Raw genomic sequence first — 26,422 nt, 5'->3', positions numbered from 1 at the left:
ACAGTCAATGGTCTGACCTTTCTGGTGAAGGCCATCACAGTGCCCTTGGCTTAGGACAGGCTGTATTGGTGCCCATGGACTGGGGGGAAATGGGACCACTGGTTCCTAAGAATGGAGCGCCAAGCAGGGCTAGTATACGACCTAGTCTTTTATTTGCCCAAGGCCAGCTGCTGAAGGCACAGGCCCCCAGACTTCCAGAAGGGATAGAGGTAGGAGGGGCCCAGTCCTCTGCCCACCAGGTGCTGTCTGTCCCAAACCTGCTTCTCTCAGGAATTGAGGGGTTGCATTCAAGCTAGCAAGTATCTCCCCAACTGTCAGGTACTACAGCTAGTCAGCTGCAGACTAGGAAACAGGTATAACTGACAACCTCCCTTCCCTGACTTCTATTGGCTGGTCCAAGGTTAAGCAACTTCCCTTCTCTACCCCCAGCAGAATGAGTTGTAGGCAGCCTAGGGACTCTCAGGAGCCCATCTGGTGGCTTGGGGCGGGGGGGAGGCCAGCCAGGGTCAAGGGCTGGGGATAGGGGGAGCAGGAGGGGTGTGGCTGGGAGAGCAGCTGCTGGGTGGAGGGAGGGAGGTGAGCGTTGAATAGGGGACCCCAGCTGGGGTTCCATAATGACATCAGTGGGGGACAGGCAGAGCCCTCTGCTGACCAGATGGGGAAACTGAGGCGGAGACCCCTCTAATCTCTGGATAGGGAGAGGCTTCTCATCAGTCATTCCAGTCCATTCGTCTTCTCCATGACGATGGCTCAGGAGCTGGAGTGCCTTGCAGGCGGTCACTCAGTGCTTAGATTAAGACACAGGGAATGGAAAGCAGCTGGGTCACCTGGGCCCCCCCTCCACCACAGGCACATAGAGGCCCCCCTACCCCTGACGCCACAGGCACATAGAGCCCCCCCCTCCACCCCTGACACACCACAGGCACACCCTCCCCCACCTCAGCTGCTGGGAGGATGCTGGGCTCAGGCATCTGCCTTCTCTCCCTGCTCACGTGCCCTACCCAGAAAGGCTCATTTTTAGCACCTGGCCTCTTTTCCCTGCCTAGAGGGAGCTTAGGGGATTCAGCAGGGAAGGAGGCAGCCAAGGGGGACAGGACACCTGGAGGCAGGGCCCAAGGGGATGTGTGGTTGTGCTGTTCTCCCCTCACAAGGGTGCTAAGGCTCAGAGAGGAGCCCTCAGCCTCCGTGCAGTGTGGAGATGAAGAGGACGCTGTCCTGGTCCTGAAGCTGGTAGTCCAGCTCACCCTGGGTAGGAAAGAGGTGCAGGGACCATCAGGGCAGAATCCCAGGTATTCCCCAGGGGTTGGGAGGGGGAAGGAAAGGATGGTTGCTCTGGGAGAAGAAAAAGCTTCACAAGAAAAATGGAGACCCTACACACCAACCCTCAGGTCTCTGGGAGGGTTGAGAGCTCCTTACTTTCCCAGCAACTATTCCTCACTTGAGTTAGGAGACTGGAGTAGCTTCATTTGGAGGACCAGAAAGGATCAAAGAGGCCCAGGGTTTTCCCACTGAATCAGAGAGGGCAGGGTTGGGGAGGGGTGTTCCTGGAGGTACTGACCAGCAGTTCCCAATCGGCATCATTAATCAGCACCAGAATTCCCGGCCGCCTGTGGGGAAGGCAGTAAGGGACACGAGTGAGAGGCAGAAGCTCAGCCTATGGCTGCAGGGATGTAGGGAGAGCCCTTCCTCCCGAGGTTCAGTTAAAAATCTCCCAAGAGGTAGAGGCCACAGTCTGCACAGACAGAAAACCAGGTCAGATGGCCATGGTCTTGGAGGCCTCAGGTAAAATAGGTATTAAGGCCAGCACCACACACCACCCAGACCTCAGGCAAGGCATTTTGCTTCTCTGAGCATCAATGTTTTTTTTCCATGTGAAAATTAAAAGGTCCACCCCACATGGTCTGCTAGGGATGCAGGGGACTATGTATACAGGGCTTTCTTGCCACTCCATCTTAGTAACCAGCAGGAGAAACCTACTCTTCTGGGGTCTAATCTTACTCTCCTAGGTTCTAGAGAGGAAGGATTTTGGCTTCTAGGCCTCCTAGAGGCCCATCCTGGAGAGGAGGCAAGCTCAGCACTCCTGGGTCAGGGATGGCTGCCAGTGGCACTGAGCACTGAATGCTCAAGAGCAGTCCTGCCTGTAGAAGGGCTTAGCCTGGCTCCCACTGGCTGTGGTCCAGGGAGCACCGCTGTCTTTGCAAGTGGCTTCCAGAACTACTGCACACTGGATTGCAGCCCTAGCCCTTGGGGCTGCAGGTGACCCATGCTTCAAGGCAGACAGTCTCACAACTTGCCGCCTACCTCTTTTACACAGGAGGCCAGCCTTGTTTGGAAGTGAAGCAGGTGGGGAAGCTCTGGGCTTTCTAGAGAGGGTGTCCTTAAGGAGAATGTGGGGTACATGTGTCTGAGTGTGTAAGGTCAATGACCTGAAATCTGGGCCTGTGCTGCCCTACACAGAATACCTACTGGACATACATAGCTATTTAAATTGCAATGAAATAAAACAGAAAGTTTTGAGGGTTTGGTCCTTGAGACAGGGTCTTGCTACATAGGTTGGCTGCAAACTCAGCAATCCACTCACCTCAGGTTCTCGAGTGCTGGGCTACAGGTATGTGCCACCATACCCAGCTAAAATGGAGGACTGAGCTCCTTAGTCACACTGGCCAACTTCCAGGCTCAACCAGCCCCACGTGGCAGCAGCTACCACGGGACAGCACAGATAGAGACCACTTCCGTCATCAAAGAAGTTCTATAGGAGAAGCCTGTCCTACATAGTCCAGGAGGAGAGGGTCCCTGGGCAACGTGCTTTCCTTAGTATTTTCTGAACAAAGAGTTACTAAGTGAGGCCCAGGTAACTCGCCCAAGGTTCCACACACAGCAAGAATGTGGCAGTCACGGTACAATCCACATTTTCTGGTGACATCTACCAGGCTCTTTTCAGTGTGATAACAAGAAAGCTAGATCAGACTAGATGGAGCTGCACAGAAATTCTTTCCTCAGAGAAGTTTTGGAAGAGAGGGGGGCCAGAGGACTCAAGAGCAGACATTCAGAACCCAAGGGCACCAGCTCAGGCATCCTTCCCTCCCTCGCAGTCCTCAGGGAGGGGAGGAAGGGAACTCACACACTGTCCCCCTGGATGAACAGCTCTGGCCGCTCTTTTAGCAAATTCTTCTTGATCCAGACAAGGAGGTTCCGGATGTCCCCTAGAAAGGGAAGCACAGAACAAACCAACGTTAAACCCAACTCATTCCTAGCCCCAAAGCCTTGTCTGACAGAGAGGTGAACACAGGGCCCACGGGGCATTTTAGAGCAGGCTATGATGGCTCAGGAACCTCATTTCCCCAAGAAGGGGAAAGGAATTAGGCTAGGGACCTGCCAGAGAGGTCTTCAGAGAAAGTGGCCCTGGCACTGCTGGAGGCTTTACCTTTGCCTGGGAATTGAGGCAGAGTGGGAGGAACTACAAAGGACTAGGGAACAGAGCAGGTCTGAGGCTGCTGAGACTGCTGAGGTCACCAAGGATCCACAACCACCTTTATCTGTCCTGCGCGTCCAGCCGGGGTGGGCTAGCTTTACTCTTGGAGGGTCTGCATATATTTCCCTTTGCAAGGGGAGAAAAACAATTGCTGAACAGATAACATCAGTTAATTTCCTCTAGCAGAGGGAGAGAAGGCAGCTCACCAGCCAGAGACACTGACAAATCACTTTTCTACTCCCCGCCATGCAATCCTTGCAAGCTGGGGGTGGCCACCTTGAAGAAGCAAGAGGTTCAGGGCCGAAAGGGCCTTTCCTGCTCGGCGGAACACTGAGAGCTGCCTCCTGTAAGCTGGGGTTCTGGGACAGCCAACAGTCTCCATACAGCATGTGGAGGCTGAGGCAGCAGTCGCCAGGGCTACCTCTTCTTTCCCAGGAGTGGGGAGACCAGGCTATGGCAAATTGGGATCGAGTCACCTCCACAAACATGTTGATGCCCAAGGTCACCACTCTACTCTTCAGCTGTCCCAAGGCTGCTGGAGGTCCTGCTCTCTCAGAGGTGACCTGAGAACGAAGGTCCCTGGGAAACAATTAGCCTTCAGGAAGCCACAGACACAGTGTTTCAGAGGGGTCTGCTGCTTGCATGGTACTTGAGACAAGGCTCAGGGCCTAAGCTGAAACAGGGTGAGGGTGTCGCAGCTGTGCCAGCACCTAAAGTCCTGGACTAGAGGCCGAGGCTTGGCTGGCTATTTGCTCACAGTAAGTCTTGCTCCTCTCCCAGTATGGGTCCTGTGTAGGCCTGGCCTTTGGCAGGACCAGAACATACTCTTGCCTGCACGCAGCTTCCTAGGAGGTGGGACAGTACAGCTTGGATGACCTAGTCCCTTCTGCTGGATAACAGCATTTCTGGGTTGTATGCCACAGAGCATAGGGCTACAGGCAGGATACAGGGACCGATACACCTTCCAGTTCAAAATTCCTCTTTTTAACTAAGCAGACTTAATGGGGCATGGTGGCACACACCTTTAATCCCAGCACTTGGGAGGCAGAGGCAGATGGATCTCTGTGAGTTTGAGGCCAACCTGGTCTATATATTGAGTTCCAGGTCAGCTGGGGCTACAGGGAGACCCTGTCTCAAAAAGACCAACAAATCCAGCAAGACTTAAGTCCTTGTTGCCCCCTAGGGGCAGGAAGGGTGCTAACCCCTCCCCTCTCACACTGCAGGCCACTTAGAGTCCTGGTGGGCTCTTCCCCTCAGCCCTGAATCACCTTGGCCTCCATCTTGGCACTGTCTGGTGGGCTGCCAGCCCATACATCTTGTGTCAGCTCGACAGAACAGCCAGGGTCTAACACATCCATCAGCTGGCCTCGGCAGTCAGGGCCGAGCCTGTGTTTGGACACAGCAAGGGGGACTTGGGCAAGCCTGGTCCAGTGACCACAGGCTGCATCTCATAACACTAGCTGGCCAGTAGAGAGTCAGGACTCTGCTGGGGGACAGCCCTGGCTCCCTCCAAAGAGAGGGTGCTTCTGTTCCAGTTTAGATAGGCTTGGGAATGGGGGAGGGCTGGTGGTCACGCTGGGGTCAACCACGTGATGGCACTATCATGGACTCCCAGAGGGGTGGGCTGGGGATGAGTCTGCTGCCCAGTGCTGCCTCATTTATCATGATACTCCTATTTGCTGAGGTCACTCCCTCCCTCTTCTGCCCACCCCCACTCCAGGCCTGCCCACATTTTTGATAGCCTGTTACCATGGTGAGGCTACTGCATCACCACCCTTATTGTTCCCCATGCCTGGATTCGGGGTGGGGAGAGGTAGGACTCAAGGCTCCCTTAGTAGGCTGCAAGGGCCACTCAGTCTGGCCTGAAACGCACCCCCAGGGACATCTTGCTTGGCTTGTTGAGGCCCAGACAATATGCAAATAGGCTCCAAGCCAGATGGTTGGCTTCCAAAGGCGCACGGGGAGGAGGAAGGGTTAAGCAGAGTCAGGGACTGGTGGCTTGGGGGTGGCTCCAGGATGGATGGGGGCTGGAGAATCTCTCTTCCTTCCCCCTCCTGAGGGTAGTCTCCCATTCACAAGACAAATACTTACTGAGCAACTACTCTGTGCCAGGTGCTAGGGTGATGGTGGCGAGCAAGCCAGACAGAGCCTCCCTTGTGGAAGAGGGCAGAGGGGAAGCAGACATTACTTACTTAATTAGTTGTGATAAATGCTACCTCCTTTGGGAGCAGGAAAGGCCTTTCCTAGAGTGTTAACACTGAAGCTTAGGTCTGAAGGATAAATGGGGCTTGGGTCGGGGAGGGTTCTGGACAGAAGGAGAGCATATGGGAAGAGCTGAGGCAGGATGGAATGAGTAGGTTCAAGGTGGCACAATGGAGAAGGCAAGAAGATCAGCATTTGGGACCCTGGAGGAAGCTGCTCTCTCCTGAACCCTAGCAGTACTTATAAGGTGTACCCCATGTCTCCAGGCTTTTCTGTCTTGAAACACAACACTGAATTCCCACCGCCCTTGACAAAGTGGAGTCTGGACTCAGGGCTGTTGCCCTCACACCACCACCCTAGGATGTCTGTGAAAAGCAAAGACAACTGAGCAGTAGAAAGGGAGAATTAGGTGAAGGGCATGGATGTTGGGGTTGGACAGTATTGGTTGGTTGGTTGAGACAGATCTTTGTGTAGTTCAGGCTGACTGTGAACTTGCTATGTAGCTAAGGAATTCCTGATCCTTTGGCCTCCACCTGCTGGGATCATGGGTATGCACTACCATGCCCACCAGTCTTGGTTCTGAGTTGGACTCCATCCCTCCCTGGTTATATGACCTTAGTAAAGGAATCCTCAGAAATTCAGCTACCTTTTTTTAAGAAAATGGGGTAAGTGGGGCTGGAGAGATGGCTCAGCGGTTAAGAGCACTGACTGCTCTTGCTGAGGACCCAGGTTCAATTCCCAGCACCCACGTGGCAGCTGCAAACCGTCCTTAACTCCAGTTCCAGTGGAATCAGAAGCCCTCTTCTGATCTCCATAGCACGACACGGGTGCACTCACATACATGTAGGCAATACACTCTTAACACATAAAATAAAAATAATAAATAAAATATTCAAAACAAAACAAAATGGGATAAGAATGTACTGTTAACAAGACCAAACCAGAGGAGCCACATACAGCTGTCTGTGCCTAGCCTATCACTGGTGTCATTCTTCCAGATCTAGGGGAGAAACTGTCTCTTCTTGACTCTTCAATGCCCTGGGTCTCTGGCCACCATATAGAACCCCAACATTAGATGAAGAGGGAGGGATACCACTAATCAGGCAGTGCTGTGGCTTCTGTGGGATCCAGTACCTGCTCATCAGAAGCCAGCAGGAATAAGAGAGGGTGTGGGTCTCAAGACACTGGACTTCTTTCCTATGTTGCCCAGGCTGGCCTTGAGTTCCTGGCTCAGACAATCCTACTATCTCAGCCTTCCAAGGAACTAGGGATACAGGCAGTCGCTGTTGTTCCCACCCATCTTCCTCCCATTTAAGTGTTGGACCCACAAAATGCCACTGGTTAAACTCCTGGGGCAATCCATGTGGGAGGAATCACATTCCAAGGCTGTGAGTGCTGGTAGCCAGCCAAGCACTTAGCGCCAGGGGAGGATGACAGCACTCTGATGCAAGGTTTCTGGTGCAGGAGGCCCTGGTACCTGGCCTGCCCATCTGAGGATAACAAGTGATAGGAGCTGCTGCTTTGTGGTGAAGTGGTTAGAGGTTTGCCCAGGGAGAGGACCTGCACCCGAGGGCTAGATGGCCTTGGGCAAGAAATCACTCCCCTCTCTATCCTGGTGTAGCTCCTCGGAAAAATTCGGATACTAATCCATACTCCAAGGGTTGCTTGAGGATTAAGGCACACTGCTAGCAGCAGACCACCAGTGTCAAACCCATGGGACACACTCAACAGATGGGCTCTCTAAGCTGTGTGCTCAAGTGACTCATTCCTCATCTGAGCTGCCAGAGCCTTGACCTCAAGGCAGCTGTGGTGGGGACACCATTCACCCTGTGTTACAGTGCACTTACGGAGTTCAAGGGCAGCCTGGGCTTGTGGGGGGGATGCTCAAAGTGTATTACATACTTCCATGAAAATGGTTTTATGAAACCCACTTACAAAATGGGACAAGATAAGGAAGCAGCTCTTGTTTGCATCCCTTGCCCCAGAGACTTGTCCTTGCCAGGAGACTTGAAAAGCCCACTGCAAAGAGCCCTTCGTGGCAGGACTCTCAAGAGTGTCACGTCCTACCTCTCAGAGCCTACATACCACAACCCCATGTCCCACCTAACATCTCATCCTGGCTGCAACAGAGAGCCAAATCTGGCCCCTGTGAACACCTAGGGTCAAGAGCTGCTCATCCAGAGCACTTCTCTCCCATGTCACTCCCTTCTACTGGGCCTGCGGTCCACAGAGGTCATGCCAACAAATGTATTTTCTCATCTCCACCTGCACCCATCAGATTTAAGAAACACTAATCCCTTAAATCTTCTCTTCCCTAAGTTAAACTGTCCTTTCCCCACCAAATCCACCAGGCTCCAAGGCAGGGCTCTCAGAGATCCTACCCCAGGCGCAAGTTGAAAAGGAGAAGAAAGAGTTGGCATGGGGGAAGAAAGAGAAGAGGGGTGGAGGGAACCTCAGAGGCTCCATTTACAAATGAATGGGGCAAGAATGGAGCAGTTTGTGGGCTAAACTGGCCTCAGAAGGAGGTTTACAGATGTGTGAGGGGACGCTCCTCATTGTGTAATTAAGCAGAAAGTGGATCTTTTCAAAAGCAATTTTGCACAGGGACTGGGAGGGGTGGGGAAAGAGGAGGGAGGTAGGGAAGGGATCAGCAAACAGGCCCCTGAGAGCAGAGAAAGGAACAGCTGGCCCCGGAGAGCCTGTGAAATGCATGCTAAGCAGTTTAAAGCGCCCAGGAACTGCTCAGCTCATGCCCTCCCTCACCAGTCACCCTTTAATGTGACTGGAGCTGACTGGAGCTGACTGGTGGAGAGGAGGGGAAGCGATGCTGGGGCAGCAGGGGAAGAGGAGCAGAACCTGTAGCTAGAAGCGTGGAGCTACTGGGTCCTTGCTTCTTGCAGCCAAAATGGCCAAAACTGGCTCCTGCCTATCTCTGTCATTCAAGGACATCTCACCACCTCCCTCAGAAACATGCAACCTCTCCTGGGATCTGCACACTCTTCTTTACCTAATCTCTCTCTCTCTCTCTCTCTCTCTCTCTCTCTCTCTCTCTCTCTCTCTCTCTAAAATTTAGAAGCAACTTCATTTTCCAAACTGGAGGTGTCAAACAGATCATAATCTGAACAAAGAATAGAATCAGCCCACTTCCCCATTACACAGATAGGAAAAGAGAGGCTGTAGAAATCACTGCTGTGCGACTGCATATGCCCAGGGCTCCTCTTCTGCAGGCTCACCCACTCCAGCCTCACCAATCCTCTTCTCCCCCACCTGGCCCAGGTTCCAAGCCTCCCCTTGTTTGTCATCACAATCCATACATCTTTTTGTCTGTTTGTTTTCTGAGACAGGGTCTCTTGAGGTAGCCCTAGCTGGTCTTGGACTTGCTATGTAGCCTTAGACTGGTCTCAAACTCCCTGGCTCCGGCTGCCTCAGCCTAAGTGTTGGGATTACAGGATGTGCTACCACACCCAAACAGGCTTCCTTTTTATCTTTTTTTTAAAAATTATTTTATTTATTATTTTTATTTTATGTGTATGCATGTACTGCCTGCTTGTAGGTAAGTGCACTGTGTTGTGCAATGCCCATGGAGGTCAGAAGAGGCTGTCGGATCCCCTCTTGGAGTTTGAGACCCACCTGGGCAACACAGCAAGACCTTTTCAGAAAAAGAGGTGACAGGGATATAGATTTAATTGACACTGAAAAATTTTCACCATATAATTAAATAATTAAAATCAGACTAGGTAAACTATTTTTTCTTCTTTTCTTTTCTTTTTTGAGACAGGGTCTCCTTGTAGCCCCAGCTGTCCCGGAACTCACTATGTAGACCAGGCTGGCCTCCAACTCACAAAGATCCACCTGTCTCTGCCTCCCAAGTGCTGGGATTAAAGGCTCGCGCCATCCACCACACCTGGCCAAAAACTTTTTCTTTTGACACAGAGTCTCACTATGTAGCCCTGGTCTTGAACTCACAATGTGGACCAGGCTGGCCTCAAACTCACAGAGATCTGCCTGCCTTTGCCTCTGAGTGCTGAGCAAAGTCTGTTGAGATAGGGTCTCACTATGTATTCAGGCTAGCCTCCACCTCACATCCTCAGCTTGAGTGGTGAGAGTACAGGCTGGTACCAGCACACCTGGTACAACCCATAACACTTGGATGCTACTACTTCAATGAACTCTCCAAAACCTTCTGGGCTGGGTGGAGGTCCCTAGACTGGGAAAGTTATCAGGCAGAGGGGAGGGAGTAGGACTTTCCCAGCCCCCTCTTGGGGCTCACACGCACCAAGGTAAGCCTGATAGCTACTCACTAGCTCTGTGGCTGCAGTATGATCTATACCCATAGGAAGAGCAAGACATGAAGAGGAACCGACAGCAGAGACCCACAGCTGCGGCCCAAAGACTGAACACAGGGACTTTGCCTTCCCTCCTCAGACTTCTGTCCATCTTGGGTGGATAGGCTCCTACCCTCCTCCTATGCAGTGGCTGCAGAATAAAGGATTGGAAACCCAAGACCAGTGGGGCATGGTAGCACAGGCCTTTAATCCCAGCACTTGGAAGGCACAGGCAGAGGAATCTCTGTGAGTTCCAGGCCAGCTTAGGGCTACAGGGAGACCTGTCTCAAAAAAAAAAAAAAAGACAAAGTAAGAAAAGAAACCCAAGTCCTGAGCCAGGGATGGTGGCATGGTGGCTTGTTGGGGAACCCTGCTGTTAAGGTCTGCTCCTTTCTCAGCAGGAGCTTCTTGCCTGACTTTATCTGGAAAGTGCTGCCAAGCACCGGATGCTAGGCCTCATTTAAAACATGACCTTTGGCATAGTTACCTAGAGTAAAAACTACCCCCAGGTTTTTTCTATATGGTAATTAGGCATTGCCTGTAGTCGGTAGTCGGATGATAGGAGCCCACTGCCACATGTAAATAAAGCATACTATGAGCACCTATCAGCTGCAGCATTAGCTACGGCCTCCACACTATATTTTCCCTAACATCCCACTAAATAAACGGAGCTGTTTCACTGAGTCTGGAGCTGTTTGTATCACTGAACCTGCCTCCCCGAAGGGCTTTCTTCCGTCAGTGCTCACTGGCCTTCCTGACCCCGTTCATCGCTTCTGCTCCCTTTGTCCTCGTGGAATGGTGGCCAACGACCCACAAGGAGAGGGAGAGACCCCACAGTGGCTCACATTCAATACCCAGGACTTGTGAGTCTAAGGCCAGCTTACATAGTGGACTACATAGTGTTCTAGGCCAGTCTAGGCTACAAAGTGAGATCCTATCTCAATCAATCAGCCAGCCAATCAATCAACTAATCAATTGATCAGTGGAAACAACGACAGCTAACCCTTAGGAGCATGTAACAATGTGTAAGAGCTAGGGCTTGGCCTACACCCCAACTCTGCCTGCGCCCACTGTGCACCTGGCCTGCCTTCAGTTCCTGTCCTTTGCCTTCACTCCTCAGGGCCTTACAAATGCTGCTGTCTCTGCCTGGGAGGGCTCCATGTACCTCTGTTCTCTATGGCGTTCACCAGAACAGCCTCTCTCTACGGTCAAGCACTCTTCTCATCATTCCTTAAAGAGGCCCTCCCTGGCCACTCCCAGGCACAAAGGACCCATCTGAGCTGAGCTTGATGGTACAGGCCTGAAACCTGAGTACTAGGGAAGCTGAGCCAGGAGAATGCTAAGTTTGAAGCCAGCTGTCTCAAAAAATTCTCCAAGGGGCTGGAGAGATAGTTCAAAGGTTAAGAGCACTCTTACCTCTGCTCTTGCAGAGGACCAGGATTAGAACTCTAGCACCCACATGGCAATTGTCTGTAGCTCCAGTTCCAGGGGATCTGACGCCCTCTTCTGACTTCTGTGGGCATTGCACAACACGGGTATACATTTGTTTACATGCAGGTAATAACATGCATACACATAAAATAAAAATAATAAATCATTTTTTTAAAAATTCTCCAAAACAGCCGGGTGTGGTGGTGCACACCTTTAATCTCAGCACTCGGGAGGCAGAGGCAGGCAGATCTCTGTGAGTTCAAGCCCAGCCTGGTCTACACAGTTCTAGGACAGCTGGGGCTACAGGGAGACCCTGTCTCAAAAAGACCAAAAAAGTAAAAAAACAAAAACAAACAAAAATTCTCCAAAACACAAAAAAACTAAGCACTCATCTGTTCGCCAGTCGTTTGTTTCCTGTTTACTGCCCAAGTCTACACTGCTAGCTAGAAAATCAAGAACCACATATCTGGGGCTGGAGAGCTGGCTCAACGGTTAAGAGCTTGTACTGCTCTTGTAGAAGACCCAAATTCAATTTCCCAGAACCTCCGTTGGGTGAGTCACAACCTCCTATAACTCTAGCACCAGGGCATCTAATATCCACTTCTGGACTCCATGGAGACCTGCATACACATGGGGACACACACACATAGACACACACACACACACACACACACACACACACACAGAATTAAAAATAATAAAATTAGCCTGGTGGTGGTGCACGCCTTTAACTCCAGCACTCGGAAGGCAGGTGGATCTCTGTAAATTAAAGGCCAGCTTGGTCTACATAGTGAGTTCCAGGCCATCTGGAGCTACAGGGAGACCCTGTCTCAGAAAGACCCAAAATAAGAAAAGAAAAACGAAAAAACTGCAAAGTTCTTGGATGTCTTGTAAAAATATATAGGAAAACTGATAGTTCTAATCAGTCTTGGGTATTGCGTCCTCATTTTTTACACATGTATTATTTCTATTTTGAAATATGTTTTTTTTCATTTCCATAAAAGTTTCAGAATAGTCCTCTTTGGAATTTCTACCTAAGCCTGCAGCCTCAAATTCCTCCAACATCTTTCAGCCTGCCTATCCTAGGTGTTGCAAGCCACATCATGCCTTCTCAGCCATTAGAGATAGTTGTGGTGTTACTCTACCAACATTACAGTTACCTGAACAAAATGCCTGACTCTAAGTTTAGTTTTTAAGGGGCCTGAACTCAGAGGACACTTATTCTTCCAGATATCCCTTGGAAACATCTATCTCCTGGAACTGTGTTGATGGAATTGTTCTGTTGGAACTGTGTCCTCAAGTTGGGCCATAGCCATGATTTTATTCAAAATGGATTCCTCAGCTTTGATTGGGGAAGTACAAGCTTAGCTCCACCTTTGTCTTAAAAGTCCATTCTGCATTTTCATTCCTAGTTCTAGAATATCTCCTTCATCCAAGGTCAATCATCCTTTCCAATCTTTGCTGTGTGTGACGTGATGAGGATGGGCTCGCTGTAATGGGGCTGGAGAGATGGCTCAGCACTTAAGAGCACTGGCTGCTCTTGCAAAGGACCTGGGTTCAAATCCCAGAACCCACATGGTAGCTAACAACTGTCTGTAACTCCAGTTCCAAGGGATCCAATGCCCTCTTCTGGTCCCTGTGGCCACTACATACACATGGTGTACACACATGCAGGCAAAACACTCATACACACAAAATAAAAAACAGTAAAATATTTCTTTAAAAAAAAAAAAGCCAAGCATTGAGGCTGGAGAGATGGCTCAGCAGATAAGAGCACTGTTCTTGAAGATGACCCAGGTTCAAATCCCAGCACCCTCATGGTAGCTAACAACCATCCATAAGTCTGATTCCAGGGAATCTGACACCCTCTTCTGGCCTTCACCAGCACTGACTGAACAACAGAGGTACACATACATACATGCAGGCAAACACTCATACACATAAAATCAAGGCCAGCCTGGTCTACATAGCAACCTTCAGGCCAGCTGGGGCTACAGGGAGACCTTCTTTCAAAATAAATGAATGAATGAACCACACATCTGTTTTGCTCACTCACTACCTAATACCCAGCAACAAGCATTAACCAGTACAAATAAGGCAATCAACGCTGCTGACCTCATTTACTACTATGCCTGACACTTGCTCAGCAGTCAACCAGTAGTAACAAACAGTTGGAAATTGTGAAAATTGGTGGATTTTTGTATCAAGCAAACTGAAGAGGCTATAAATCCCAACTTGTGATATTTCATTTTGCAGACAGGGTTTTCTCATCCCAGTCCGGCTTCAAACTCTCTATGACCCTGAAATTCTGATCATCCTGCTTCCACCTCTTTGATGCCTGGTTTATTCAGGCTGGGGATCAAACACAGGCTTAAAGCATGTTAGCCGCACACTCTACCAACTCAGCTGTATTCCCCAGTCCAAACTGTGGTCATTCCTAGGCAATCTTTGAGACTGAACTTTTGTGTGTGTGCGTTTTTGAGATAGGGTCTCCCTGTAGCCCCAGGTGGCCTTGAACTCACTATGTAGATCAGGCTGGCCTTGAACTCACAGAGATCCACCTGCCTTTGCCTCCCAAGTGCTGGGATTAAAGGTGTGTACCACCACACCCGGCTCAAGATTGAATTTTTGAGACTCATCTGAGAATCTCTCTTTCCCTCTCAAGGCTGCCGAGGATGTGTGGTTTGATGAAACCACGGTCATCTTCATTACCTGTACATCTTCCCCCACCAGGGGCACACACTCTTACAATCCTGACATTTAACCCTGGCCACTTATCCACACCTAACTCGAGGCAGAGAGTGTCCTGCTCCTCAGAAAGTATGGCAGACAGACCCACCCTGTGTTACCCTTCTGCAGCCCAGTGGCAGTTAGTGTGTGCCCACTCCTAAAGGATCCTGTCAAACTTAATGACTGCTATCTACCTTCCACCTGCAGGAACCTCATCCCCTGTCTCACACAATCAATGCCTCTTCCGGAAGTATCTCAGATACAGATGGGAACTGGCTACTATCCTCTGCTCTCACTAGGACACAGTGCTGCAGACTACAGTAGAGCCCTGCTTCTGGGACACACTGAGCTACTCAGTTACTCAATATAAGTGATGGTCAATTGACAGTTAACAGATAGTTAACTCTCTAACCACCACCCCCAAGTCTGAAAACAGGGACAGGGTCTCGTTCATGCCTGTCTCCTCAGTTACTGGACATGGTCTGCCATGTACGAGGTGCTCATACATAGTTGTTCAAGAAAGATTAACCAGTATTAGAATAAGCAGAGAACTGAAGACTCTCTCTCTTGTGTGGGCAACCTCCCTCCTCCATTCTTTCTGGCAGGATACTTTTTTGGTGGTGCTTGGGATTGAACTGAGGGCTTCATTATGACAGGAAAGCATTCCATTACCGAGTCACATCCTGGCCCAAAACTTTTATTTTTAAGATTTTATTTCTCAGCTGGGCATGGTGGTGCACACCTTTAGTCCCAGTACTCAGGAGACAGAGACAGACAGATCTCTCTGAGTTCAAGACCAGCCTGGTCTACATAGCGAGTTTCAGGCCAGCTGGGGCTACAGGGAGACCCTGTCTCAAAAAGACCAAAAAAAATATATTTTTTTAATTTCTTATACATGTCTATGTGTCTGTGTCTGTGCAAATAGGAAGGTTGCCTGTGGAGGTCAGAACAGGGCCTCATATGCCCTGAGAGCTGGAGTTACAAGTATTTGTGAGCCACCTGACATGGGTGCTGGGTTCTGAACTCAGGTTCTCTGGAAGAGCAGCTACTGTTCTTAACCACCGAGCCAACTTTCCAGTTCCCTCAAACTCATTTTTTATTTTATTTTTTTAATATTTTATTATTTTTATTTTATGTATATGTGTATATTGCCTGCATGTAGATAAGTGCACCTGTGTCGTGCAATGCCCAAGAAGACAGAAGAAGCTGTCACATCCCCTGGGACTGGAGTTGCAGTTGTTAGCTGCTGTGTGGGTGCTGGGATTCAAACCCAGGTCTTCTACAAGAACAGTCAGTGTTCTTAGCCGCTGAGCCATCTCTCCGGCCCCTATTATTATTTTTTTTGGTCTTTTTGAGACAGTATCTCCCTGTAGCCCCAGCTGTCCTGAAACTCACTATGTAACCAGGCTGGTCTTGAACTCACAGAGATCCACCTGCTTCTGCCTCTCAAGTGCTGGATTAAAGGTGTGTGCCACCACGCCCAGCTTTTTTTTTTTTTGGAGACAGGGTCTCATGTAATTCTTTTTCAATTTTTAAAATTATATTTGTTGCTGGGTGTGTTGGATTCCCCTGGAACCGGAGTTAAGGACGGTTCGTAGCCACCATGTGGGTGCTGGGAATCAAACCCAGGTCTCTGCAGGAGCAGTCAGTGCTTTTAACCGCTGAGCCACCTGTCCATTCCCAAGCTCCTCTATTTTAATCTTCTACCATGATAGCAGCTCAGGTGCACGTTCCATGTTCTGCGAATGTTATTATTTCCCTAAGAATCTCCCTGCGGCCATGTGGTGACTATTGAGATACACGGTTCGCTTGCCTCTTCCTCTTTCTATTTATTTATTTCCTGCACTTTTGTCTTTTTGAGACAGGGTCTCCCTGTAGCCCCAGCTGTCCTGGAACTCACTATGTAGACCAAGCTGGCCTTAAACGCAGAGATCCACCTGCCTCTGCCTCCATGCCCGGCCTTTTCCTGCACTTTCTAAAGTGCTCGGAACTAAACCTAGGGTTTCTTGCATGTTAGGCAGGAGCTCTATCACTGAGCTACATCCCAGGCTCCCTTTCACCTTCGGAGACAGGGTCTCATTAAACACCCAGGCTGGCTTTGACCCTCCTGCCTCAGTCTCCAAAGTAGCTGGGATTACATGCCTATACCACCAGGGAATGGCTGCTTCCTCCTTTTAACATCCCTGAAAAGACAGGGATTACTACCCCCACTTCACAGATGAGAAAAACAAAGCTCAGAAAGGTGAGGTCACTGGTCCAGGGCTCTAAGTGGTCTGAGTATAAGACCCTCATATGAGGACAAAGCTAGCTTACCTCCCTCCTACAGAGCTGGCTCAACCCAGAGAGGACAGATGAGAACAGTCTCTAGTCTGTTCTTCCTTTGCCACTAGTCAGGGCAATTCTATTATTCCCACGTGAACCACAAGCCCACGCATGCCCAGTGGCCCCCAGAGAGGAGCCAGGAGAAGCCAATACTCACAGGGCCCTTCCTGTTCAGGCAAGGTGACTTGATGTTTTTTGATTCCATCAAATAGAAGCTCAGCGCCGCCTCTGCAAAGGAAAGCCAGAGAAAGACAGCCAGGTAAGTTCCAGCTAACAGGAACAGGAGGGGGCTGAGTCTGAGTACTAAGGTCAGGGCTGGTAGTAATTGCTAAGGAGATGCAGAGAACAAATTCAGGAACATCCTGAGTACCAATGATGACTCTCAGACAACTTCTGGAAGGGTAAAGAAGATGTAAATAATTTCTATTATTAATCAAGCACCCCCCTGGTGACCAAGCTATCCTAGATTTCAGAGATCCACCTGCCTCTACTTCCCAAGTGCTGGGACTAAAGGCATGTACCACCCTAACAAACATCCATAGCTCCAGTTCCAGGGGATCAGACACCCTCTTCTGAGCTCTGTGAGCACCGCATGACATGGGTACACTTACACACATGCAGACAATATACTCATACACATAAAATAAAAATAATAAGCCGGGCATGGTGGCACACACCTGTAGTCCCAGCACTTGGGAGACAGAGGCAGGCGGATCTCTGTGAGTTCAAGGCCAGCCTGGTCTACATAGTGAGTTCCAGGACAGCTCTACAAGGAGACCCTGTCTCAAAGAGACAAAAATAAATAAATAAATAAATAAATAAATAAATAAATAAATAAATAAATAAATAAATAAAATAGGGCTGGAGAGTTGGCTCAGCAGTTAAGAACACTGGTTGTTCTTGCAGAGGACCCGGGTTCAAATCCTAGCACCCACATGGCCGCTAACTCGAGTCCCAGGGGATCCGACAGCCTTTTCTGACCTCTGCGGGCATCGTATGACACAGGTGCACTTACCTACATGCAGGCAATACATGCATACACATAAAATAAAAATAATAAAGCTTCTTCCGCTTTCTTCATTTTTATTTTATGTGTGTGAGTGTATTACCTACATGTAGGTAGGTGCACCTGTGTCATGCAATGTCTGCAGAGTTCAGAAGAGGGTGTTGGATCCCCTGGAACTGGAGTTACAGAGGGTTTATAGCCGCTATGTGGGTGCTGGGACTCAAACCCAGGTCTTCTGTAAGAGCAGCCAGTGCTCTTAACTGCTGAGCTGTCTCTCCAGCCCCTCCTGTACTTTCTTGAAAGGTAGCTTAGCACACAGAGGTGGAACACAGGCTTTGGAGCTGCCAGCCCCAAGAAGGAAACTGCGTTCTCCTCCCAGACAGCCCCTGGCCATGTGACTTTTCCAAGCCTTGGTCTGTCCATTTTCAAAAATACTGAGGACCCCTTCTGAAACTCTGGAAACCCTATGCATCTCGAAGTCTCCTTTGGCCAGGTGAGAGTGGAAGTACTTAGTTCCTGCTCACTGTTATGGGACTACTATGGATACACTACAGCAACAGAGGCACAGAGAACCCACTGTGCTTAGCACTGATGGAGAACAACTGTTTATAACACCTGGCCAGTTACAGGATGCTCCTCATCCATTGCATCCTCAGGCCATGCCAGTAAAGGAGGAAGGAAGACAGACATTATTAAGGCCAGTTGACAGAGAAGTAGACTGAAGCCTAGAGAGGGTGCATGACCCCCAAAGCTCTTTTCAGAAAGCCCCCTAGGACAGAGTTTGGTTCATTTCCATGTCCTAGCACCTGGCCAGGGGAAGGCCAAGATGGCAGAGATGGCAAGAACACGTGCAGCAGCCAGGGCTCCTGGTGTGGACAGCAGGGCTTTCAGGGCCCCACACCACTCCTCCTGGGTCTCCTGACACCCAACTCAGACTTCACATGGTCTGAACTAAGAAGGCCTTAACAGACCTGATGGATGTGATGCCTACAGCCCCACCACCCCTCTCCAATCTCAGGAAACAGAGATGTCCTGAGCGTCTACTGGGAGGCAAAGGCAAGGCAAACACTGTCATGGGGGAAACATGGGGCGACTGTCATCTAAACAAGGTCACGCTTTGTTGATGTAGAAACGTGGAGGGGGAGCAGAGGCCCATCTGTGGCTGCGCGCAGGGCCATTTCAGCTGCAAGCCCACACAGAGCCTCCATTTATCCCTTTCCAAGAGCCTCATTTTCTTCTGGGTGGGGTTGGCACATGTAGCAGCTGGGTTGGGGGAGGGCGATAGGCAAGGGGCCCCAGACTTTTGGGTCAGAGAACTGGGGTGGGAACTAGAGACAAATAACCAAGAGTGGCCAAGCCTGGTAGTACCAGGCTCAGAGGCCAAGCCTGTTTTTCCTCTTACAGATGAAAGGCTAACTAGTCCAGTTCTCACAGTGACCCATCACTGCTGGGTTTGCTGGGTTCTAAGGGAGGGGCCCGCACTTCCATTAGCACATCTGGAATGAAGGAAGGCACATGCCTAGCTTCTGGAGAGATTTAAGGAGCCAGACAAGGGGACTGTTTTGGCCCCAGAGACCTAAGGCCAGATCTTCTTATATATTAAGGGATTTGCTACTCAAACGCAACCAAGATACCTCTATCTTCCCTCTACCTTCTAATTCCCGATGGGTGTTATGTGCTGAAGCCAATGACAGGTACGGACATTCCCAAAACTATCTTAACTTTTCCTAGTTTATTTGATTTAAAAAAATTATCTAAAAGCTAGACATGGTATCACATGCATGTAATCTTAGCACTTTGGAGGTGGAAGCAGGAGGATCAGGAGTTCAAGGTCAGCTTCAGCTACATGTTAAACTACAGGCCAGACTAGGCTACATGAGACTTTGTTTCAAAGAACAGAAAAAAAAGGGGACTGGTAGCTGGGCGTGGTGACGCACGCCTTTGATCCCAGCACTCGGGAGGCAGAGGCAGGCGGATCTCTGTGAGTTCAAGGACAGCCTGGTCTACATAGTGAGTTCCAGGACAGCTGGGGCTATAGGGAGACCCTGTCTCAAAAAGACCAATAAATAAATAAATAAATAAATAAATGGACTGCAAACATAGCTCAGTGGGTAGGGACTTAGGTAGCATGCACAAGGCCCTGAGTTTAATCCCCAGCACCACATAAAACCTGGTGCAGTGGTGCATGCCTATAATCTTAGTATTTAGGAGGTGGAGGCAGGAGGATCAGAAATTCAAGTTTTTCCTCAGCTGAAAACTGAGTTCAAGCCAGCCTGGAGTACATGAGACACTGTCTCAACAACTCAACCAACCAAAGAAGAACCAGCCCACCCATCCTTGTTCAGTCTCCCTCTCCCTTCCAGACATTCTAAATGAGCTAGGGCCCAGCACACAGTAGGTATGTAATAAATATTTGCCAAATGGGTGAAAACAACTAACTCACCTCAATGGTGTGCCAATACCTCCCCAACTCAGGGAAGAGGAAAAGGGACAGGACAAAGAGACTGTCACATCTAGGCCTTTGCAGTCTGGACAAGGAAAACCAAAACCACATCTTTACTACAAACTCCAAATCCCATGTGTCCTGAAAAAAAATGCTCTGCTGGGGATATAGGTCAGCTCACTCAGCGCTTGCCTTGCATGCACGAAGCCTTGGGTTAATCCCTAGCACCAAGTAAACTGGGCATGATGGTACATGCTGGTAATCCCAGCACTTGGGAAATGGAGGCAAGAACATTAGAAGTTCAAAGTCATTCTCAGCTATGCATCAAGTTGGGATACAGGTCATCTTTGCATACCCTGTCTCAAAAAGCAAAACAAAACTCTAAGTTTTCAGCATGCCAAAAAATGGTAGAATTAGTCCTGACGGGAAAAATGTGAAAGGCTTTGTAGTAGAGCTGGTGGCATCAAGGGGATTACCTGTGTTCAGGGTTTAGAAAGTCTCTAGACTTTCAGGACCAGTAGGGAGGAAATAATGGGCATTACACATTCTTTGAAAATCTCAGGTTGACAGTAAAAGGTAAAGCAGATCTATTAACAACATAGGAAAGAAAGGCCACAGGTAAAAAGCATACAAGGTGACAGGCAGGGTGGCCGCAGGATTTGGGAAGAGACAGAAGGATCAGCAGCTCAAAGCCAATCTCAGTTACATAGGGAATTTGAGGCTAGCCTGGGTTACCTCAGGAGATCCTGTCTCAAAACAAAACAAATAAAAAAATTTGAGGACAGAGGGGAGGCTTCTGGGTTTCACAAGCATCTTACTTCCCATGAAACTACCTAACTTGGGAGAGTAGGGAGCATGAGACAGGGGCTCACACAGCAATCCAGACTGGCTTCAAACTGGCAGCAATCCTCCTGCCTTTGCCTTCCAAGTGCTGGAAGACAGCATGAGCCACCAAGCCCTGTGAAGCTGCAATTCTCATGGGACACTGTGACATGGTTAGGTGTGGAAGGAGGTGGGTATGTGGGAAGAGCATGCTGTCCTGCCTTCTAGGGCTCACTATTGCTCTTAGGAATAAGGAAGGCTGAAGGGAGAAAAGAGGCAATTGTGTTGGTCTGGAAACTCTGGAGGCCAAAAGTCTTACTTACTTCAGGACTTCCCCACAGTTGCCAGCACAGTATCTGGCAGATGGAATATATCTCTGCTGAATAAAGACCATGTCTGACTCAGTGAGAATCTGAAAGGCAAGTTGGCTGTGGATCAATGTTAACACCGTCAGCCTGTAGCTTCTTTCCTATTCAGCTCTGCTGAAGGCCCTCAAGATAACAAGGATTCTATTATCCCCAGGCTGGGGGTAGGGGTTGCTGTGGGCGGGTGGGGTGTTAGCTGGGGTTAGGGGTCAGATAGGTAAAACAGTCAGGAGGCCAAACAAATGTAGTTCTAACTGGCTCATGAAGCCAGACAATATCATCAATTAAACTGCACTTAACATTCATGAGACTACCCACTTCAAAGGGACAGAAATGCTGAACACTGTAGGAAATGGACAGAGTGCTATTTATCTTTGTATCCTTGGTGTCTGGCTCCCTGCCTGGCACATGGTAGGCACTCAATAAATGTCTGGTGAATGACGGGAAGACATAAAAGCACCAGGGGTGAGGACGGGTGGGGGAGCACCCAATGGGAGGAAAGGCCTTTGGACACAAGGTTTTAGATTTCTATCCCAGACTTTTTGTGTAGATCTTGGCTTATTTATAACACACAGTTTTTCCATGGGATTCTGGAAATAACTACACATCTCTGAAGGCCTTGTTTCTCTGCCTTCTCTCTCAGCTCTAAGGTTCCTCTTTTGCAGTTTTTGTAACAAACCTTGCTTGTTGGAGGACAAAATAGGGATTTGAGATTTCCAACCTGTCCTGTGTTTCTTCAATTATTGGTGCGTGCCCCCATTCTGGAACTTTTGATCTTGTGCATACTATTCCAGCCAATGGTAGGCTCCCCCACGATGGCATCTGATTTAGTCCCTTTATCTCCTGCAGACTCCAGGGTTGCAGAAAGCACTCCCTAAATCTTACTACCTCAAAAGAGATTTGTGTCTGTTTCAAACGCCCAAGTCTGGCCTCAAAAGAGATTTGTGTCTGTTTCAAACGCCCAAGTCTGGGACACAGAAAAAAAAGGAGTCCTGTCTTGGTCACACATTCCCCGAGAAAGCAAGGCCCCAAGAAGGCTCTAAGCCGGAAGTGTGTGCATCCTCGAAGCATAAATGTCAAGGCCAGATGGGGCTCGCCCGACACCAGCCTGGCAAAGTCGGCGGGAAGGCAGCCGGCCGGCTGTCAACGCCTCCGTGAGCCACACGCTGCAGGCCGCACCCCAGACCCGCACCTCCCGGCATGTGTGTGCGCTTCTACACTCGGACTTACGTCCGGGCCGCGCAGCCGGCCAAGGCCTCCGAGTCCCTGCGGGTGACGCGCCTCGCGCTGGTCGCCGGCGGCCGGATCGGGCCAGGCCGGGAGCTGCGAGCCCGACGACTTCGCTCCATCCCCAGGACACCCGCTCGCACTCACCCGAACTCCACCTCCACACTCAAGGGCGCCGCCATGTTGAGGAAGCCGAGGGAGCAGGAAACGCCCCTCCACTTCCGGTGTTCCCGGCCATTTCCGGACGCGAGCGGAAGAGGCGGTGCTTAGGGTTCCGTACTGCTCGGCTATTGGTCCCGGGCGCGTCGGGCTGGAGAGCCGGTGGCTTCTTCTGAGCTGTTCGTGGATTCTGCTCCGAGAGTCCGAGCGGGATGCGATTTGAGGGGCGGGGTCGACGACGGGTTGACGACCTCGAGGAAACGGAAGCGACCCCTCAGCGTCTGTCAACTGGATGAGAGCTGAGTGCTGTTGATTTTGCATTACTGGTCTGTCTTCAGTAACACCTCGCCTCCGAGAGTCCATTCGCCCTTTGAGTGATGTGACCTCACATTCTTTTTTCAGACCCTTGAGCTGCCTTGACTCCTGTTTCCGATACTGACCGCTCAGCCTTTGGTTGCATTTAATGCACCATGCTCCTTATTTGGTGCTATGGATGCAGTCAGTAATAAAGGGTGTAAGCATAAGTTCCTGCTCTAGGGCACGCAGGCTTGCAGACATACTGTATTCAAAACTAATCACCCAGGGCTGGAGAGATGGCTCAGCGGTTAAAATCACTGGTTGTTCTTTCAGAAGACCAGGGTTTGAATCCCAGCATCCACATGGCAGCTAACTGTCCATAACTCCAGTTCTAGGGGATCCGATGGCCTGTTCTGTCCTCCGCGGGCATTGCACGACACGGGAGCACTTACCTACATGCAGGCAATACTTACATGCACACATAAAATAAAAACCTAATAAGTAAAATACTTTTTAAAAAAGTGCTATCACCCTAATGTGTAATCCCAAACTGGAATAAATGCTCTGAAGTTATAGTCTGTATTACAGACCTTTAAAGAAGGAAACGTCTGGGCTGAGGAGATGGCTCAGTGGGTAAAGTGTTTGCTGAAGGGTGAGACCAGAGTTAAGATCTCATCCACGTAAAAGACCCACTTAACTGCTGGGTGGTAACGGTGGCCTGCCTGTAATCCCAGTGCTGGGGAGGTGGAAACACGATTGCCCTGGGCAAACTGGCCAGCCAGATCAGCCAAATTGCCAAGCTCTGAGTTCAAATAAGAGACCCTGCCTTGGGGCTGGAGAGGTGGCACAGTGGTTAAGATCACTGGCTGCTCATGCTGAGGACCCAGGTTTGATTCCCAGCACCCACATGACAGTTGACAACAGTCCCTAATTCCAGTTCCTGGGTTATCCAACACCCTCCTGTGAGCATTGCAGGACATGGGTGTACTTAAATACATGCAGGCAATACACTCGTACACATAAAATTAAAATTAAAAAATATTTTTAAAAAGAGACCCTGCCTTGGGCTGGAGAGATGGTTCAGTGGTTAAGAACACTGAATGTCCTTGTAGAATACTCAGGTTCGAATCCCAGCACCCACATGGCAGCTAACAATTGGCTGTAACTCCTGTTCCAGGGGATCCAACAGCCTCTTCTGTCTTCTTCGGGCATTGCACAACATGGGTGCACTTACCTACATGCAGGCAATACATGCATACATATAAAAATATAAAATAATAAATAAAAAAAGACCCTGCCTCAATATACACAATGGAGAGCAATTGAAGAAGACACCTGTGGGCCACCACATACATGCACACACATGCATCTACACATGGGAACACATGGATGACTGCAACATGCACAAGCAAAATAAAAAGACAAAAAGAAAATGTCATCTGGGCATGTACTGAACTTCTCAGCAAACTCACCTAAGTCACTCCATTTTGTTCAGAGCCATTTCAGCAGCAACTTTGCTCCACACCAAAAGGAAAAGGGGGGCAACCTTGGGTCTTGGGAAATTGTCCTCACCAGGAACCATGGAATGTGCTAATTCCAGACATTTTACATCTGGCTAACTGCTTGTTTTCACTTCTGTAACTTGCTTGCTGTTTTAGGTCACCTTGACAAAGTATAAGACCACCCTGTTATTGTGTGACCACCTGGTAACTGCTTCCTTACTATACTTGTTGTGGCTAGGAAGTTGACTAATTTTAAAAAATATTTTATTTATTTATTTTTTTCATAGAAAATAATGAAGCAAAAGTTTTATTTCCAAGCTTTTCAAAGTTATTACAAACACAAATTAGGTTTCCATCTAAAAGTGTCCCAAATTAAACCAAATGCACATCACTCAGGGAAAACACTTGTGACTTGACTTCTTTTTAGGTTGTAGTATTTTCACATTGTCTTTTAACCATTTTCAATGTTCTATATGTGGGTCACATTTTAAACATTTTTAAAAAACAAATAATGTAGCATATTTTTGAAAGTGTAAGTACAATTACAAAAGAGAAGGAACTAGAAAAAAAAAGATCCAATCTGCTTTATATATAAGATGGGGCAACCTAACACGCAAGACAGCATCAATCCCTTCAAACAGGTTTCCCTGAGTGCTGCTCCCAAGTTTAGTGTTAAAAATAAAACAATATTCTCGTTTAGAAATGAGCAACTTCTTGCTTAGAAAATCAGGGTATTAGCCTGTTCTTAATTTTATACTTTCTTGTCTTAGTAACTGTAAATTCTTAAGAACAAATTTTATTATAATATAAAAATGTTAGCAACAGCAAATTACAAATACTCAATTTTTGTAATACAAATGTTTTCTTCCTAAAATGTAAACATCCAGTAAATAAAACATACCTGTCACTCCAGGCACAGCAACACTAGTCCCTCACCTACGGAAGAGATGCATCTTAGTACATTTGGTGGCATGGTTTCTATTTATATAAAATACTTCAGCAAAAGAACTAGGCCATTTACTATTGAAAACTTTACTCCTTCATTAGGTTTTTGTATTTGAATAAAAAAAAGATCACTAATTTCTGTGGAATTTGGCTATTGGAGCAGGCCACAGAGATGGCCTTAAATATCTGGAAGTCATTTGGCTGGAGAAAACTGCTTTCTTGGGACTTGACTGGAGTCAGTCATTCATCAGTTTGTGCTTGAAGGTCTTCCTCAGTGAACGTCTTCCCTACAGACTTCAGAGTAAAGCACAGGATCTGGGCTCTCGGAAGGGGTTGCTTCCAGCTGGAACACCAACCAGCAGGGCATCCTTGCAGGCATTCTGCATGCAGTACTGCTGCAGCTCTGCAGCTGCCTGAGATACCGTGATCCTCTCCACGCCCGCCTCCAGCTTGAGCTGCTCCACCAGGCACTGCAGGGCGCTCACGCTGGCTCCGGAAGACGTGGCAGCAGCGAGGGTTCGTTATTTATTGTTTTTATTTTATGTGTATTGGTGCATTGCCTGGTTGCATGTACATGCACCTGTGTCTGTGTCATGTGATCCCCGCAGAGGACAGAAGAGGCCATCAGATCCCCTGGAACTAGAGCTATGGACAGTTGTTAGCTGCCATGTGGGTGCTGGGATTCGAACCTGGGAACTGCTGATTTTAGCTGTCTTACTATACTTGTTATGGCTAGGAAGTTGACTAATTTTAAAATTACAAAGTTGATTGCCAAGTTATATGACTGTATCACTTGTCTGTATAATGATTGGTTGTTGATTAATAGAGTCAAAGTTCTGCTATGTTGTATAAACCTGATTGGTTCACGTGTCCTGTTTGAGTATTTCTGTAATCCTATAAAAACTCTGACCCGACAATCATCAGGGCTGCTTCTACTCCTGAGATAGACAGCCCAGCCAGTCGAAAATTAAAATTTACCTTGCTACCTCCTGAGATAGACAGCCCAGCCAGTCGAAATTAAAATTTACCTTGCTACTTTTGTTAAAGTGGTGTTGGTGATTTTTTGGGAACTCCGTCCTATAACAGTACCTCAGTGATACAGCACTTGGGTTTGATCCACAGAACCAGGTGGCATATGGGGAAGACACCAGAGTGGTCTTGCTACGATTTAAAT

General features: G+C 48.8%; 1 protein-coding gene and 1 pseudogene across 4 annotated transcripts; both read right to left on the bottom strand.

Moving 5' to 3' along the window:
* Positions 1–130: 130 nt before the first annotated feature.
* On the bottom strand, positions 131–22,573 carry Urm1 (ubiquitin related modifier 1). Of its 4 annotated transcripts, XR_003851248.1 has the most exons (6): positions 22,349–22,545; positions 16,640–16,710; positions 3,122–3,203; positions 1,559–1,607; positions 1,100–1,245; positions 131–787 (listed from the first exon to the last, which is right to left on the bottom strand). XR_003851248.1 is itself a non-coding variant. In XM_008843979.3 (5 exons), the coding sequence occupies exons 1-5, from the start codon at positions 22,525–22,527 to the stop codon at positions 1,177–1,179; spliced, it is 306 nt and encodes a 101-aa protein (XP_008842201.1). In that variant the 5' UTR covers positions 22,528–22,573; the 3' UTR covers positions 131–1,176. The 4 variants fall into 4 exon arrangements, 3 of the variants coding, with proteins under 3 accessions (XP_008842201.1, XP_029424609.1, XP_029424608.1); XM_008843979.3 differs by having other exon boundaries at positions 131–1,245; positions 22,493–22,573; XM_029568749.1 differs by lacking the exon at positions 1,100–1,245 and having other exon boundaries at positions 22,349–22,551.
* Positions 22,574–25,376: 2,803 nt separating this feature from the next.
* On the bottom strand, positions 25,377–25,760 carry LOC103742882 (annotated as a pseudogene).
* Positions 25,761–26,422: the final 662 nt, after the last annotated feature.

The sequence above is a fragment of the Nannospalax galili genome, unplaced genomic scaffold, assembly GCF_000622305.1.
Source record: "Nannospalax galili isolate Female #2095 unplaced genomic scaffold, S.galili_v1.0 scaffold300, whole genome shotgun sequence".
Classification (NCBI taxonomy): Eukaryota; Metazoa; Chordata; class Mammalia; order Rodentia; family Spalacidae; genus Nannospalax; species Nannospalax galili.
Note: the sequence above shows the minus strand (reverse complement) of the source record. Positions and strands in the feature narration are given on the sequence as shown.

Coding starts and splice junctions, on each gene's coding strand:
- Urm1 (XM_029568748.1), bottom strand. CDS start 22,467: ATGGAGCGAAGTCGTCGGGCTCGCAGCTCCCGGCCTGGCCCGATCCGG. Junction 16,711..22,348: donor GCCGGCTGCGCGGCCCGGAC/GTAAGTCCGAGT, acceptor TTTCCTTTGCAG/AGGCGGCGCTGAGCTTCTAT. Junction 3,204..16,639: donor GCCTGAACAGGAAGGGCCCT/GTGAGTATTGGC, acceptor TTCCCTTTCTAG/GGGACATCCGGAACCTCCTT.